An 18,938-nucleotide genomic window follows, 5' to 3' on the forward strand; every position below is an offset into this window, starting at 1 on the left:
CTGTTGCTTGGGCTGTCCTCAACCCCCTTCCCTTTAAAAATGTTCTGAAGTATTACAAAAGCTTTACTTAGATTTTTGTTGTAGAAACGAGGCTTTTGTAAACCATTCTGTTTTCTCCTATATTTTTCTCCTTGGCACCTGTCACCATTTATTCTAGTTATTTTGCTTGTTATGTCTTTTTTTTTTTTTTTTTTTTTTTTAATGTTGTCTTTGTTCCTGGAATATAAGCTTAATGCTGGTAGAAGAGATTTCTGTTTCTTTGAAATGTTTTTGTTACTCTTACTTGCCTAGCACATTAGATTCTTAATAAATACTTGAGTGATTAAGTGAATAAGAATTCGTTCTAGAAGAAGATCAAGGACAGAATCAAGGAGAATGTTTTTGAAAGTTAATCTTTCGGGGCTTATGTGAACCCCTAACCTTGTGGGGGAAAAAAATGTCAAACATTCACCATAATTCCAACAACAGGAATTACTTATTATGTTATTGTGCCATACTCTTCCCAGTTGTCTTGAGAATGTTATCTGATTTTTCAGACACAATCTCATTCTGATTTCTAACTTACATGGAAGCGGTCCTCCTGCTCAGTCTCTCAACTCTCTGAGACTTTATGCCTATGCCACTGTGACTGGAGACTAACCATAATACGTTCTTCTTTATTTCCATATCTAAGATTTATTTTACTTTATGTGTATGAGTGTTTTGCCGGCATGTATGTCTTTGTACCACATGTGTGTTTGGTGTCCATGAAGACCAGAAGTGGGTGTTAATTACAGATAAATGTGGGCCAGTTGAGAAGAATGTCCTGTTGTAGCGTTGTGTTTGTAGGTTTCTGTGGACGGATGGATGTGGAGATCTAACTCAGGGCCTTGTGCATGCTAGGCAGGCATTTAAGGCTACTACTAAACAGATGGATCTTGTTTCCTCAAGAATTGAAAATCAATTCAGTATGCATACATATAGTATTTAACTTTTTAAAGTAAAAATTTGACATTGAGTTACTTATAATTAAGAAGGAAACTAGTTAATTATGTTGAAGTAATCATGAGGGCTGAGAATGTGGCTTAGTGTTTGTGATGGTTTGAATGAAAATGGCCCCTAGTGGTTCATATATTTGTATACTTGCTCCATAGTAGGTAAAAGTGTTTAGGGAAGGATTAGAAGGTGTGGCCTTGTTGGAGATGTATCACTGGGGGATGAGCTCTGACCAGGCCTAGTGTCTCTCTGCCTCCAACCTGCTTGATAAATTGTAAGCTGTCAGCTACTGCCATGCTCTGCATTATGCTGGGCATGAACTCACCATCTGAAAGTGTAAGCAAGCCCCCAATTAAATTCTTTCTTCTAAAATTTGCCTCGGTCATGGTGTCACCTCACTGCAGTAGAGCAGTAACTAAAGACAATGGTAGATTGTAGGCGGAGTTTTCCTGTTCCAGCAGCATTCTCAAATAATCAACACAGAGACTTAATATAAATTATAAATGCTTGGCCAAAAGCTCAGGCTTGTTGTTAGCTAACTCTTACATGTAAATTAACCCTTATTTCTTATCTGTGCCTTGCTCCTTGTCTCATGGCTTGTTACCTCATTTTCTACACTAACTGCTTCCTCAATGTATGACTGGCATCTCCTCCTGACTCTGCCGTTCTTCCTATCATTCTCAGTTTGGCTTTCTGACCTATCTTTATCTTGTTCAGCTGTTGACCAATCAGCGTTTTATTAAACCAATTCGAGTGACAAATCTTTACAGTGTACAGAAGGATTCTTCCATAGCAGTAGATCACTTGCTTACCAGGTTAAAGCCCTGGAGAGAAAAAAATTAATCATACTTTTTAAAGCTAACTCATGATCAAACATTAATATATAATGTTCCCTCTACTTTTTAAACAGGCCTATAGGTATATGTGTTTAAATATTCACTGTCTTTTTTTTTTTTTTACCCAAAACAATATTATGGTCTTTTTTTGATATTTAGAAAATGTTTATTTCTGTTGGTAAGTCTTCAAGTTCTGTCTGTGTGCAACCTAAGGATCAATAGTACATTGAATTAGCTGACAGGGAAGAAAAATGATAAATAATGAAAATAACCATTATTGCATACATTCTATTTTTGTTAAAACTAATTTAAGAGCCAAGGGATATTGGGGGTGGAAGGGGAAATGAGGCTGATAAAGCATTTCATAGCTGAATGTTTCAGAAGCATTTTATGCTTTTGGATCTCCCCCCCCCCCCCCCCTTAGGCTTTGTTTAGAAACAGTAGTACTGCCGAAGGCTAGTCAAGTGCTTTGATTTCAATGAAAGCAGCTTACATTTGCTGAGAACTTTAAATTGGTACTTGCTTTATTTTACACATGATGATGTATTTCTTCTGAGCATATTGTACATTTATTGGCAGTGTAAATTATGTCAAGTGTTAATGCTTGGTACCTGGTCACACTAGCCCGATGCATTAATTTTTTCATTACCTCTTTTAGCTCCCCTGCCTCCTGTATTTGCTAGAGAAGCACACGAACAGTTGAGACCCCCTTTCCCTAGCATCTCTGATGTGCATTTCAAAATGTGGCAGCATGGCTAGAGCTAGATTTTAGAAGTTGTGTTGTTAAATAATTTTAGTAACTTAGGCTGGAAGTCCTTTTCCATACACTGTGTTCTTTGGATGATTGGCTGGTATAGCAGCAGCAGCAGCAGCAGCAGCACAGGAAGGTAGACTTCATGGCAGTACAGCTCAATTGCATCTGTAGAAGAGGATTTAAATTCTGTTCAGCAGGCAAGTAGGAGGTTACCGAATTATTTTGCTTCTTTCTGTAGCTTTTATTTACAGAAGGTTGGTGCCTCCCCAGCCCCCATGAAGTGCATGCCTGTTTATAGGTATTGTTGAAAAACTGATTTAAGTATAACATAACTATCAAAAGGACAGTGCAAGGTGAAGGCAGAAGCAGTACTGGCTCTTCATAGCTCTAAAGCAGGAAAGGAATTGAGCAGGACACATACCCAGATACAGAGATTTTCAATGCCATAGGACACAGATCTTGTAATAGAAGGTATTTTACTATTTGTACTTTCCTTATTTTAAAGGTACGTTAAAAGGAATTGACATTGGTATCTGAGTTGTTCATTAAGTTATTTTTAATATGGTTATTAAAGAAGACCAATGTATTAATGTGACTCTTTTATTCTGGGAATTTAGAAAGAATTATAATCACCAGATGCAAGTAACTGTTATCAGGAAAGGTAGACTGTTTTAAGCATAAACATTTTAGGGAATGACTAACATTTTAAATATTGTTTTCTTGTATTTTCGAAGAGGTTTTCAGGGTTTAAAATTTCTCTGTCTACTGAAATGCAAATGGCCAAGGAAAAAGATGCAGTGTCAGGATAGGTTCTTGATGGCTTCTAGTTATTGCCAATACTTAGGTACATAGTCACATCCTCTCTTCCCTGAACATTTATGATAGTTGGGATTCCATGGCTCACCTTGCTGCTTATTTCATCACTGTCTGTACAGAATTGTTTTGCAGTAGATTTTATTTTCATAACCTCACAGGTCCGAGGACAGTATTCAGAGGGAATTTTTTACTTTGTACCTTGTACTCAGCCACCCTCCTGCCGTCTCCCATCACTATTCAAAGATTTGTACTTGCTACTGTACAAATTTTATTTCTCAAAACATTTAGGCCTCTATTTTCTGTTTCTCATTGAATTTTATTTGACTATTAAGATTGAGAACAGTTCTATAAATTAATCTGTAGTAGAGAAGTAAAGTGAGTGAGCATGCTTACTGTGAGTGTTTGGCAGGCTTCTTCAAGTGTAGAGTCACAGGTTGTCAGTTGTGATTTGTGAGCTAGAAGCCTGGCCAGTAATTGGCTCCTGTTGTCTCTCAGAGCAGTGCTGCAGCAGTTCTCAGAGTCCCAGTCTTTCTTGAACAGTGTGTGGGGACAGCGAGGGGTGGGGCTCTTTCCGGTTGGCTGTTGAAATAGCGTGCACTTACAGAGGGAACAGGTTGGATAGGCTGAGCCGAAGGTATAGGCAAACAGATCCAAACTGATGGAAGACAGAAAGAGTGGTTAGTATGTTTTGGGGGTCTTGAGTTTGCTCCTTTGCTAAGTTCTTGAGCTTTAATATATACACATTGGAATATTAAAGCACACTTACATTCTTTGTGTAACAGCAGGAGACTTAATGATTCTCACAGATTTTCTTGGCAATGAGTTCGTGGCTGTTATCTTCTGTTGTGAACTTGGCTTTTCATTTGTTTTTATTTTGTTTTTTTAGCAGTGTTTCTTTCAGCCAGAGAGCTGCAGAATGAGTCACTTAGCTAGTTTTACTCTACATGGGACATTACTACTTGTGATTTTTTTGAAGTCAAATTCTCTTTTAATGTTCAAGTCAATGTGTGGCTGTGGCTGCAGTATTATTTCTTTTTTAATGAAGAGGTTGAGCCGTTCGACTTGCTGCTCCGATCTGTTCCCTTGTAGCCATACATCAGACCAGTTGCAGAGATTTTCCATCGAATGTCCCAGGCAACCAAAGGTAACTACTACATAGATTTATTTCAAATAAAAATATACAGTTAAAATGGCTGCATTATTAGTAGGACCAAATGATTAAACATAAAAGACCAATTAAGATGTTCTTAGCAGTTTTCTTGACCTTGCAGTAGCTATCCAATATCATTTTGTCATCATCAGATTGTGGCAGTGGAAATGTACTGCAGTAATTGATTTTGTAATAGGATCAGGTGATTTACCAGCGGCACTGAAAACCACTTGCTTGCTCTGACTGTGGGGCACTCTAATGGATGTTGTGATTGCAGCCTGGAGTTGATTCGAGACTGCTGGCCACCCACAGCAGCAGCAGTAGCATTTATTTAAAAATCAGAACAGCAGTAGGCTTTTCTTGTTTGCTTTCTTTGCTGTCAGTTTTACTCGAGTGCCCCTGTGAAATCTTAGAGATTACGGTTTTCTTTAAAACCGACCAGTTCATAAAAAGTTTATCGGTGTGCCTGGCCTTAAAACCAGTAAGACACATTCTTCTCTCTCTACTTCTGAACTCAGCATCAATATATGGTGGCAGTGGCATGAGAATGCAGGTCTAAAGCATGGGCTTTTGTTAACTTATTGTTTATTATATGAATAAAGTAAATTTCTTTACAGTGGAAGTCTCATCAGATTCTAATTCTACTTATATGATAATACTGGGACTATAGGGAATTACCCAAGTACTAACCAGGCCCGACCCTGCTTAGCTTCCGAGATCAGACAAGATCGGTCGCGTTCAGGATGGTATGGCCTTAGACTGGTGTTTTGATTTCTCAGTGTTTTATTTGGGAAGTCTGAACTATATTATTTCTTAGGAATATCAAGAAAAACAGTAAAGGCTATTGCAATGTTTAAGGATGCAGCAAATTAATAAACTTGGTGTTCAGTATTGTTTAATATTCAAAATTGACAAAAATGGCTATATTTGAATAATTTTTTACTTCCTGTGCCTTTAGAGTAAATAATTGATTACAAATGTGGATGTACAAAACTCATTCTTAGAATGTATGTGCTGTTGTAGGAATGTGAGATCCATGCTGAGATCCTGGCTGCTGAGGTCTTGTCACACCAAGCTCTTGCTTGGGGCTTTGTATTAGTGAAAACATAGAGCTTCACCCACCCAGCCCTTCCCTTGCCAGCACCAGTGCCTCTCTCTTTGGTGTGTAATACAGTGTTTTGAATGGAACCACACACACACACACACACACACACACACACACACACACACACACACACACACAATGACTTTTCTGTCGTTCCTTAGATGTGTTGCTGTTCTCCCTACCACATTTCATAACACTTAAAATGGTTAGTATTAAGATTTTGTTTTGCTTTTGCAGAATCAAGCATAGTATTGCCATTGCTTATGTTATCCAAACACCATGTGGGGACCTTTACTTTCTGATAGGCTATTTGAAGCCATATAGTGTTCCTTAAAAGGTGAAAATATTAACAGTCACACTTTACAAAGTATCAACACTGGAGTTTGTAGTCTTCATTCTTAGTTAAATTTCTTTTTCGCCTCCTCCTGCCAACAATGGAATTCCCTCTGTGTACTGGTAATATGTACATAAGGATGTTATTTCCATTTGAGATTTGCTCTGGGACATGTCTGAATCCAATATTTATTGAAAATGTTAAACAATGTACCATCAGTAAATCAATTACTGATAAATGTTTTACTGTAGTAGTGCACATCTAAAATCCCTTCCCCCAGCTTTGTATAGTTGTATAAGCTTACCTGAAGAGAAATGAGTACCAGTGTGTGATTGCTTGCTTAAAATGACTGTGAAAGGTACATGGTATTGTTACTGTTCTGCAGTGCGATCATGCTTTATTTAAAATTAAATGGGAGATGTATCTTGTTAAGTTCTAGCCCCAATAGAGCAGCCTTTTCCAGAGAGCCCCAGAGCAAGCATTTGAGTCCTGGATTTTGTTCGGCTCTGTTACTAGTACTTTTTTCTCCCCTCCACCCCCACCCCAGGACAGGTTTCTCTGGGTAGCTTTGGAGCCTGTCCTGGAATTCACTCTGAAGATCAAGCTGGCCTTGAACTCACAGAGATTCTCCTATTCCTGCCTCCCGAGTGCTGGGATTAAAAGCATGTGCCACCACTGCCTGGCACATTTGATGATCTTGATCAAGTTATGTGTGTGTGGTTACTTAAAATACTCATGCAAAAGAAACCAGTTCATCCTGTCAGTGAGAGGTATCTGTAGTACTGGGGCTTGAAGCTGTATAAGTTGGAATTAAGTGAAAGGAATTTGTAGGCAGTATTGATACCTCCTTTCCCTATTCGTGTCTTTTTTCTTTTTGCTAGGAGTGATGTTTTATCTTTTTGATGTCTAATATATTCTACTAGGATATTTGTCCCATGATATGCAATAACATTTAAAAGACCAGAGCTGGGGTTAAACTCTTGACACTGGTGATTTTTTTTTTTTTTTTCCCCTAAGCACTCTACTGATGATAATGATGTTAGGTCGTTTGTTCAGTATTTAACATGACAGTTTTCAGTGATCAGTGTTTGGAAAGGCACTGTTGTTTCTATAGTGCTCTGGCATGTGTGCCTGGTATGGAAGCTGTGTGGAGGCTCCTTTGTGGCTTGGGCAACCAATAGTGTAGGCTGGATGAATTAGTGCTTTCCAGGGATGGTGATGTAATACTGACTCACATTTTTTTTTTTTTTTTTTCTTTAACCTTTCTTTTGGACCAGGCTGCTCTAGTAAGGACTTCTGTGTCAGTCCATTTGATATGTGACATGGGTACTCTAAATTTTTTTTGGGAGGTGGGGGCGGGTGTGTTGAGTGAGATAGGCTTTCTCTGTGTAGCCTTGGCTGTCCTGGAACTTGCTCCGTAGACCGTGCTGGCCTTGAATTCAGAGATCTGCCTCTACCCCCACCTGGCCAATATTTTTAAGACAAGGAGACTGAGCTTACTAAGGTATCGTAACTTTCCTAAAATCAGACAACTAGGAAATTGTATAACCAAGGTTGAAGTTCTACTTTAAAATGCTTTCTTTGTGATAAGAAAGATTCCAATAAAACACTGTATTTTCTTGTGTGTTTTATGAATTTTATCTTTCAACTAAGCCATAACTGCAAAGATTGAGACAGATGTCTGAAGACACTGTTGTTGAATATTTATATCTTGCATAAAAAGGAAGTAACATGCTGACCTTTTATTGATCAGTCACATGTATGTGGTAATTCATCTTGTAAGCATATCATACTGTGTGTCCTTTTTTGGAGTGGCGCTTCAAGGATCATTTGGATCTGTGCCACTCTGAAAGTGAAAATTAGGGCCGGGGAAATAGCTCAGTCTGTCATGTGCTTGGTGTGCAAGCATGTGGACCCAAGATTGATACCTAGTACCCATGTAAAGGCCAGGTTGCAGCTCCCAGCACTGGGGAGGCAGAGACAGGATTCTTGAGATTTGCTGGCTAGCTAATCAGGTCTAATTGGCAAGCCTCAGGTTCCAGTGAGAGACCCTGTGTTAAAAACAAGATGGACTGTTCCTGAGGAGAAACAATGGCCCAGGTTGTTCTCTGGTCTCCAATTGCATGTGTACACATTTACAGTGTGTCTACACACACAGGCACCCTGTGTATACACACATACACATTATATTAGTAACCATTGCCAGAAACTGTGTGATGGGATGCAGGGATCTTTGCCTTATTAAAAATTATTTCTGTATTGGAGTGGATATATGGTGCATATGTGCGGTGCCTACAGTAGCCAGAAGAGAGTGTTGGATAACACTCGCTCAACTGCCGCATATGGGTGCTGGATGTTGAACTCTGGTCCTTTGCAAGAGCAGTAGATGCTCGCTGTCTCCCCAGCCCTGGGTTCTTTATAAAGACTTTTTTTTTTTTTTTTTTTTTTTTTTTTTTGAAAGAGTCTTTTGACAAACACTGATACTTGTTCTGTATGTTGTCTACAAGTTTTCCTTTTCTTAAGAATTGGCTTTTGTTAAGAATCAGATTTGTAAAATCATGTTAATGGTGTTGGAGAGAATGAACAATCTCCTATACTGATACTTGTTTATTTCAGGAGCATGTTTAAGAAAGAGTAAAACTTTTCTGACAAACCTTGACTCAGTAAATCTACGGGGGATTTATTCTAAGGAGGCAGTCTATGATTGCACAGGATCGAAGCACAAGCATGTTGGTGCCAGGTAAAACCTGGGAGCAGTTCAGCTGTCAGCATCAGGGAAAATAGTTAATTCTCTCCATTTGTTTGGATTACCTTCCAGTTGTAAAGGGAACTTACTATATATAGGAAAACAAGTGGAGTTTAGTATAAAGTTTTAAAAGAATATCATAGTAATATGCACATCACAAAATGTCATTTTGGGGACCAAGAGTGTTTAAATATAAGCATTTTGATGTAGTTTAACATGTCTTTGCATGGTAAGGTTACAGATGATCTCCAATATTCCCTTTCTGCTCAGACACATTCTCAAAGTCCCTGGCAAGTTTTAGATATTACAATATTCAGTCATGTAAACAAGCATCTGTTTTTATGTTCTGTTATCTACTATCTTATCTATCTCTGAAGGGATTTTTCTCCTCACCCCAGCATGTTCTAGTTGTTTAATGTAAAATTCTGGCTTAGTAAGAGTAGTATGTACCATGCTGTGCTCTGCCTGTGCTGCCATTGGGCACTGTGTACATTTTTTCTGTTTTAACCATTACCTAAAACATTCTTTGGCTAGATGTCTCCCATTAGACTTTATGAGTCTTTGAGACTTGCAAACTCTATGAGATCATACTAATTGGTGGGTAGATTTTTACCTCAGTATTACATAACTTCAAGGCCCACATTCTTATTCTCAGTATCATCTTAGTTAATTCCATCTGAAATTGGAGTGTTCAGAATGTGGGGAACAAGGGAAGCTTGTAATTTAAGGCTTCCTAATTCACATTACATAATGAACAATTTTCATTGTTAGAAGTCTTCTAACAAGGACCAGTCATGTGCCATTCTTGTCACTTATTGATAGCTGGATAATAGTTACATCCCTGTGCAAACAAATTACTAGAAATACTGAAACAGAAATGGCAAAAATTGCTCTGTAGAGGTTGGTGGGCGGGTTAGGAAAGCTGACACTGAAGAGGGCAGGTGCGGCTTAGATGTTGTTGCAGCTGTAGGTTGTTAGGTTTGCTTTAATGTTTTTGAAGTGGGTGATGTGAGAGAGAAGGAGCCATTGATCTTATTTTTCCACATGTTCTAGGAATGTGCCCTGGAAGTAGCCCCTTTGCCTCCCATGGATGGTTTATCTCGTTGCGTTTTAAAAGTCATCCTGTTGGTGGCAGCTGATGTGGTGAGAGTAGGATGTGATAGCTTGAGGAGAGCATGCAGGACAGGAAAGCTAGAAGCAGCAGCATTACAGGGATGAGTACACAGAGGGGAGGAGCTAAGCGCTGTGCTGTTAAGTTGATCCATGAATTGGGCAGTGGTATATAGAAAAAGTGTGTTTGAACAGGTGTTAACAGGAGTTACAGGTTGTAGTAGTAGGCTGAGTCAAAAGCCACAGATTACTTTTAGCTTGAGAAGTTTTTGTTTAGTTGTTTTTTTTTTTTTTTTGGGGGGGGGGTGTTCAATTCAGACAGTTACTCTGGATGTCACAGTAAGTTCCCTCTATCTAAGACAACTACACATATATCATGCATAACTTGGCAAGAAAAATTGGTAATTGGCTACTATGGGCATGTGTTGGGAGCAGTCTGGTAAGTGTCATCCTTCAGAATGTAAGACTGGAAATGTTTTTGGATATTCTTTAGTCATAACTTTAAGGGACAAATGTCTAAACTTTTAAGGAGGACTTCTTTTAAAACAGATAAACATTCGTTATTCTAAAGTATGTGATTAAGATTGACTAAATACCAGTGTTAACTTTATAAAGACATCTGGATATGGTAGTATCTGCATGCAGTTCCAGTCTGGAAGTTAAGCCAAGAGGGTTAACCTGTGCTACTTAGTGGAACCCTGAAATGTGCAATTTCAGGCTGAATTTTAAAAAGAGCAATGAGCATAGGAACAAAGGTCTGCAGTTGTTTCTTCCGTGTAGGCCACACCACCCAAGAGTGCCCTTCAACATGTGCTTCTTGGCCCTGACTTTCGGAACAGCTTGAAAGGTCTTTGTTACCCAGAGATCGGAAGTCAAGGCAAGTAAGTGCACCTTCAGTTTGCTGCAGACTTTTTTTTTTTTATACTAATACTTACTTTTTAAACTTACTTTTTAAACTGAAAAAAAAAAAATCAAATTAAAAGGAGTAAGCCTGAGCAGTTGAATTGGTACAAATTCCTTTTTCTTTGTGAGACAATCACTCATTTCTCTTGGTTTTGTGTTGGCATTTAAGAGTTGATGTCATAGACGTCTGCATGCTCACAGGAAGAATGAGTAAGGTTAAGTTGGAGCCTTTATGTAGGAGGGTAATGGTTAGTGGGTCCAGTTTCTGGAGTGGGGGAAGATGTTTAAAAGAACTGATGTCATTAGTTTGGAAATGCTAAGAGAAGACAGGGAAAATGAAGGAGTTTTTAAAAAATAACTGTTGAGATTAGCACATCACTGGCGTTGACAGGTACCCATCCTGAAAGTGCAAGTCATCTCATTTAAGGAATAAATAAATGTTAGTTTAGCATGCTGAGTTCTAGTCACTTACATTTTATTCTGTATAGATTGTAGTTTGTGTCCTTATTTATTAGTGTTTTATCAAGAGTAGAAATTGTTCTTAATTACTGCTCATATTTATTTTTCAGTAAGAAAGATACATTTGCTTGTTCCATATTAAAATTTTTTGCAGAGCCCAGATGTGGTATGTTACATGCTATTAATCCCAGCATTTGGGAGGCAAACACAGGTGGACCTCTGAGTTTAAGGTCAGTTGGTCTGTGTAGCACAATTTCAGGATTATACAGGGCCACACGGGGAGTTCTCAAAAACAACAATAAAAGTAAATAAATAAAAATCTTACAGAGAAGAGACATGCCTTATAGTGATGTTTTTTGAAATCAGATCCTGTAAATTTAGGTAATGAAGAAAGAAAAATGAAGTCTTGGAGTCACTATTGACCTTAATACCCAACTATTGACCTTAATACCCAAGCCAGAAGCCAATCCAGAGTGTTAGAGCCTCTTTGACAGAAAAAACAAAAATAGTATGAGTGACAAATGGCCAGGGAATGTCACCCACATGTTGGGAAAGGATAGCATTTGGGGCAGGAAGATGTGGTGGAAGCAGTTGATTCCATGTGTTTACTAAGTTGATGGACTTCTTTTTTTAAAGATGCCACTCTTTATGATCTAAAGCACCACACAAGCTTCCTCTTATTTCTTGCTTAAGTGATCCATAATTCACAGCATTACAAATGGTACTTTTGAAGAACTTAATGATTCAGTTTTTAATAATTTGTATTGCCAAAATTAAGTTATGAATCAGATTGTAAGTTAATTATATATTACTAACAGATTTAAATACTCAGTTAACTTTATTGTTGTTCATCTTAGTTAAAGAAAAGAGTTATCTATAACTAGAGATGATACACACCTCTTTCTCCTTGGTAATTTTGGATTTTCATGAATAAATTAAGTTCAGTTTTGCTTTTCAAAAGGCTTAAAAGATGACTCCTAAGGGAACATATCATTTTAATGGATGGTATCTGTTTCATGCATCATAAAATCGATGAAACTCAGATTTTGTTTTTAAAAATGGAAATCATACACCAGAATTTAAATTTAACTTGGCATAAAGGACCATAGGTCCTAGCACTATAATTACAATTTCTGTTTCTAGATTTTATTTTATTTTTCTCACTATTTCATTGTAACCATCTCTATTAGTGTTTCTTATACCACAAGCTGCAATGGGTATTATTTGAGGTTGCCTGAACATTAAGTGTGCAGCAGGAATAAAACTTCATCTCCTTGTAGATAATGGTCTTCATCCCATGGTTGCAAACACTGCAGGAGTAAAGGTAGATCTAAGAAGAGCACCTGGTAGATAGCTCTGGACATCCTTGAAAGCTGTATGTAATACAAGAAGTTCTGTTAATACAGGGCTGCAAAGATCACTCAGTGGGTCAAGTGCTTGCCCTTTAAGCATGGGGACTTGTGTTTTGATCACTAGCACCCAGGTAAAAAGGAAGGCTTGGTGGTATGTACCTGTAATCCCAGGACTGGAGGGATGGAGAAAGGATTCCTGGGGCTTGCTCACTAAGCATTGTAGCTAAATTGGTAAGTTCCAGGCTCATTAAGAAATACTGTCTTGGGGGCGCATAGGAGGGAGGGAGAGGGAACTGGGATAGATGTGTAAAATAAGAAAAAAGAAACAAGGAAATACTGTCTCGAGTGAGTACTTGGAAGGCATAGGCGAGTGGATTTCTCTGAGTTCAAGGCCAGCCTGATCTGCATAGTGAGTTTCATGTAGGTGCCTAATAGCAAGACCTTGTCTTAAAAAGACAAAAATAAATGAGAGAAAGAAACAATGTCTCAAAATATAATAGACAGACCGATTGAGAAAGATATCTAATGTTGACCTATACTCTCCATGTGTACTTATGTGCAGAGACACCTGTACAAACAAATGTTTCACATGGACACAAATAATAAACTTATCCTGCTCTGAAACTGGGGATATGGCCTTCAGAAGCTTCTGCAGTCTTGAACTCTGTATCACCACGAACCATTTACAGTTCTAATAAAACACCAGTTAAACATGGCCACCCAGAGTCGGTTCTCAGTTTTAGGATTTAGGACACATTTCTGCTTGGGATAAAATTGTTGAAATTAATGAAAGTATCTAGGATATAGTCTTCTTTTTTATCATTGTCTCATCCCTGTAAAAATAAATATGGGAAGCATTTCATGTCTTTAGTCATACCTAAAGCATTGCTGTGGAGTTTACCATGGAAAACCTAGTAGTTGAAGCCATTAGCCAACCTGTATTGTCCTTTTTGGTAGATTTTTTTGTTTGTTTTTGTTTTAGAGCATTTGTTTGTTTGTTTAGTGAATATTTATGCATGTGTGGGTATATGGCATGGTGCCGTATGGAGTCAGAAGACAATTTACAGGAGTTAGTTTCTCCTATTAATTTTTTTCCTTTTCACGTTCATGGAAAATGAACTCAGGTCATCAAGCATGGCAGCAAGTGCCTCTCTGGCCCCGCAGTTTTATTCTCAATGTCATTATATATGGAAAATACCCTCTTAGTGTGAAAATTTGTTTGTGATGATGTTGGCTAATTTTTTATGTCAACTTGACATAAGCTGAAGTTATCTGGAAAGAAGGAATCTTTGTTTTCATAGGATTGATTTGTAGACAAGTCTTTAGGGCAGTTTCTTTCTAATAGGACTTCTCACTTAATCTTTGTCTGCCTGGCATGTTTGTCACCCACCTCGATCAACCTTGCCCGCTGTGGAATCCACCAAGGTCCCTTGTGCTTTATCGTACATACCCTGAGATAGATGTCTTTATAACATTAGTGAAAAATATGGTGTACTAAAGTGACTTTACCAACTTTATCCATTAGTTATGAATGCATCAACTAATTCACACTACAGAAACATTTTATAGAGATATAGACTGTATTTTCTAGTCCCATTGCTTTGTCATTGATTCTTCATGTATGAACATGGATATGTACATCCTTATTTCTATTTTTCTTCTGCATTATTAGTGTCAAGCTTTTCTCCCATGAGAGAGGGAAGTAGATGATGGAATATAACTCATCCTTTAAAATTCCTTCATATAGGGGTTGGTGGGGGTGGCTCAGAGTTATGAACACTTGCTGCTTTTGCAGAGGATCCAGGTTCTATTTCCAGCACCCATATGATAGCTCATACCTATTTGTAACAAGTTCCAGGGGACCAGACACATACATGGTATACATATACATACATGCAGGCAAACACTCAAGCACATAAAATAAAGATAAATTTAAAAATTAGTTTGTATAACTTTAGGGTGTATGGATTATCTCATCTTTTTTTGTTAGAATTATTGTCTATTTCACCTTGTGTACATGTTAACCTAGACACATTCATTTCAAGGTAGTAGAACAAAGGAGATTTATAATTAGGTAAACTTGGGAGTATGTGGGAGCTGGGAACAGAACCTGTGTCCTCTATAAGAGTAGCAAATGCTTATAATCTAAGCAAACTTCATTTGAGTGAGGTTTGTAGTGTTTATTAATAGGTCTCTTTTGAATATTGAAACAGTTTATTTAAAACAGTGCTTTGAATACAGCTTGTACTAAGCATAACAGTTTTGTTAGTGTGGCAGAACTCTGATTCAAAGACTACTCTGTTTTCATCCTTAGTTGTACATGCAGGGGGTGGGGGAGGATCACAGTTTAGCTGTAAGTTCAGAAATGGAGTAGTAAAGACAAATACCTACGTATATTCACACAAGCAGGTTCTCTTACTAAGGCTTTTCCTTAGTTGATCATGTTTCATTTGTTCATACTCTTCTCTGCTGTGACCATGATAGTGGGGATGGTGATGGAAAGCTTTTAGTGTGATTTCTTAGTCAGATTTCCACTTCAGAATGCAGGATGCTGTACCCGAGGTTGTGTCAGCAGTTTCATGCATTCCTGTTTGCTCATTTCTAATAGTATATGGAAGTGTTTTCCTAGCTAAGCTATAGTACTTCGTCATTGGCAAATTCACTTGTTTACTTTAAAAAGCATGGCATTTCTCCCATTCAAACGCAACATTCTGAGTTACTGCTTTATCCTATTGTCATCATGCCAACTGTATGAATTTTCTTTCACAACAGTTTGTAAATTAATACAAGGTTAATCTGGTTATTATAAAGTTAGTTCTTTTTTGTTTTTCTTTAATTTTTTTCTTAACAATCATTATTGCTAGATAAAAATTTAGCAACAAAAATTAATATTTTCCTTTCCTTGGCTTGTCTTCTGGTAGAAGAAGAAAATATTTCTAGAACTGAAATTTGTTCATATTGTCTGCAGTCATTTACCTCACAGCCCTGTTTCTTGCTATGCTATAGTATTTATGAATGATGTTATATGGCTTTATAATATCCTTTTATGTTTTGCAAATTCAAGAATTGGAATTCATAGGCTTTGACATTGCAAATGCCTGACTTCTATTAGGTTTTAAACTATCTTGCAAAAATTTATATTGTATATTCAAACTTGTTTGTTCTAGGCAATGAGCTCTGAAAAGTTCTATGCTGTGTTTCTTTTCACGGCTGTTATAGTCCAGTGAAATTAGCTCTGTTGTTTCTCTTCATAGTTGTTATATTTCAGTGAGATTAAGTTCTATGCTCTGTTTCTTTTCCTGGTTGTTATACACCTTCAGTAATGTAGCAGGATACAAGATTAATTAAAAACAAAACAACCCCCCCCCAAAAAAAACCCAAAAAACCTGTAGCCCTTGTATATATAGATGACAAACGGGCAAAAAAGGAAATCAGAGAAACAGCATCCTTCCCAATAGCCACAAATAACATAAAATATCTTGGGATAACTCTAACCAAACAAGCGAAATACTTGTATGAGAACTTCAAGTCTTTAAAGAAAGAAACTTTTTATGGAAAAACAAAATATCCAGGATAGTCAAAACAGCCCTGTACAGTAAAGGATCATCTGAGGGTAGCACAATCCCTGACTTCATGCTCTGCTATAGAGCTATAGTAATGAAAACAGCTTGGTATTGGCATTAAAAACAGACAGGTGGGCCAATGGAATCAAATTGAAGACCCTGCTGTCAACCCACACACCTATGAACACCTAATTTTTGACAAAGAATCTAAAAATATAAAATGGAAAAAAGAAATCATATTCCGGGGATGCTGGTATAACTGGCTGTCAACATGCAAATAGACCAATATCTATCACCATGCACAAAATTCAAGTCCAAATGGATCAAAGACCTCGATATAAATTCATCCACACTTAACCTCATAGAAGAGTAAGTGGGAAATACATTTGAATGCATAGGCACAGGAGACCACTTCCTAAATAGAACACCAGTAGCACGGACATGAGACCTCCTAAAACTGAGAAACTTCTGTAAAGCCAAAACAAAACAAAAAACCCAAAAAAACATGGTCAATAAGACAAAATAGCTCCCTACAGAATGGGAAAAGATCTTTACCAACTCCACATCTGACAGAGGGTTGATCTCTAAAATATACAAAGAACTCAAGAAACTAGAAATCAAACTACCAAATAATCCAATTAAAAAATGGGGTACAGCTCTAATTAAGAGAGTTCTCAACAGATCAATTTCAAATGGCAGAAAGACACTTAAGGAAATGTTGAACATCCTTAGTCGTCAGGGAAATGCAAATCAAAACTACTCTTGAGTTTTCATCTTACATCAATCAGAATGGCTAAAACCAAAAATACCAGTGACAGCTTATGCTGGAGAGGATGTGTAGAAAGGGGAACACTTCTCCATTGCTGGTGGGAGTGCAAACTTGTACAGCTGCTGTGAAAATCAGTATGACGATTTCTCAGAAAATTAGGAACAACTTATGTCAAGACACTGTTGGGCATATACCCGAAGGAGGCATGTTCACACCATAAGGACATTTGCTCAACTGTGTTCATAGCAACATTATTTGTAATAGCCAGATCTTAGAAACAGCCTAGATGTCCCTCAACTAAAGAATGGATAGAGAAAATGTGGTATATTTATACAGTGGAGTATTACTCAATGGTAAGAAACAATGGCATCCTAGAATTTGTAGGCAAAAAATGTTCAGAACTAGATAAAAACCATCCCAGTGAGGTAACCCAAATCCAGAAAGACAAATATAGTATGTACTCACTCATAAGTGGATACCCAGCCTACAATCCATAAACCCAGAGAAGCTCGAACCCTCTTCCAGAAATAGATGGAAGCAGATGAAGAAATCCACAACTAGCCAATGGGCCAACCCCTGAGAGTACAATCAAAGTGAGGGAGGAGCAAAAATACGAACAAAGTCAAGACTCCGGTGGGGAAACCCACAGAATCAGCTGACCTAGTGAGAGATCACTGACTCAGGTCTGACAAAGGGGGAACCTGCATAAGAGCAAACTAGAACTCCCTTAATATAGGTGACAATGGTGTGACTGGGACAACATATAAGGCCACTGGCAGTGGCTCCATGATCTAACTCTAACGAATAAACTGACTTAGTGGAGCCCTTGCCCAATCTAGACATGGGGGTAGGGGTTGGAGAGGTGCCTTGGTTCTGCCTCAAGGAGATGATAGGACAGACTTTGTAGACTTCCTAGGGGAGGCCTTACCTTCTCTGTGGAGCAGATGAGACGGGTGGGGAATGGAGCAAGTAGGGGGAAAGGAGGGAGGGGAACTGAGATTGGAATGTAAAAAAGAAATAAAAATTAAAATAATTTAAATTCATTCACTTTTAAAATACAGCTTTTAAGTGGATGATATGTGGGCACTATTTAATACTATCTTTTAATTTCTGTTTGCTATATTTAAATTATGTGTTGATTTTACTTTCAGTAAAGTATAAAATTGGTAGATAAAAAGATCTACTGTGTGTGTGTAACAAATGTGTAAAGAATTAAAACGTGAACAGATGTATTCAGCAGACGTGTATTCAAGTGGTAGGGCCTTGTCAGAGAGCACATTCCATGTTATTAGTTGTTGAGTATCAAAATCAATGATATGTATGATATATGACTAAGCTGGATATTTTCATTTATTCATTTGTCCCTCCCATTAATATTTATTGAATTTCAAGTGTAAAACTGTATACTCTCAGTCACATTAGATTTCTTCCTTCTTGGGCTTGACTCATATAAACTATAATTAATTGCAAGTAATTGATAGTACAGAGTACTTAAAGTCCCAAATAGATCTTAAGCTCTCTTAAAAGAAATGGCAGTCTTTCGGTTATACATATGCTTTATAAACTAGTTGGTTGTTTCTCATGTATATGTTCCAGTTTCCTACTGCAGTAATTGTGATTTTTAAATTAAACATTGTTTACAGTGGTAGGAAAAGGAAGCAAAAGGTAATGTCTAAAAGAACATTTATATGACCATGCTTTAAAGTAATTAAAATTTTAGAAAAGTATATTGGCTGAACTTTGTACAAATAGGAAAGGATTCCTTTTGTAATAGTTACTTTTCCTGTTGCTGTGATAAAACATTCTTAAGGGAGAAAGGAGTTACTCTGGTTCACAGTTGATTATGATCTGCCGTGAAGAGGAAGTCCTGGTGGTCCGACTGCTTTTTTTTTTAAACATGGAAGCAGTGTTGAACGCTTGCTGCCCAGCAATGCTTCTCTTTTCTGTTCAGTTTAGGACCCAGCCTATAAAGTAAACGTACCTCGCAATTTGAGGGTGGGGCTTCTAGCTCAGTTACTGAGATAGGTACAGGCATGGCCAAAGGTTGCTTTCCTGGGTCATTCTAG

The 18,938-nt window shown here is 37.7% G+C and overlaps 1 protein-coding gene across 7 annotated transcripts in view; it reads left to right on the top strand.

The window, feature by feature from the left end:
- Fbxw7 (F-box and WD repeat domain containing 7) overlaps positions 1 to 18,938 on the top strand; it is a 159,137-nt gene that overhangs the window by 58,604 nt on the left and 81,595 nt on the right. For 3 of the 7 annotated variants that reach the window (XM_051199287.1, XM_051199289.1, XM_051199288.1), the window contains exon 1: positions 4,370 to 4,525. The exons of the other annotated variants lie outside the window; for them this stretch is intronic. In XM_051199287.1, coding sequence (XP_051055244.1) covers positions 4,373 to 4,525 — 153 coding nt within the window. In that variant the 5' untranslated portion in view covers positions 4,370 to 4,372. Of the gene's footprint in view, positions 1 to 4,369; positions 4,526 to 18,938 lie in introns of those variants that run through there. 7 annotated transcript variants of the gene reach the window in all.

The sequence above is a fragment of the Phodopus roborovskii genome, unplaced genomic scaffold (genome assembly GCF_943737965.1).
Source record: "Phodopus roborovskii unplaced genomic scaffold, PHOROB, whole genome shotgun sequence".
Taxonomy (NCBI): Eukaryota; Metazoa; Chordata; class Mammalia; order Rodentia; family Cricetidae; genus Phodopus; species Phodopus roborovskii.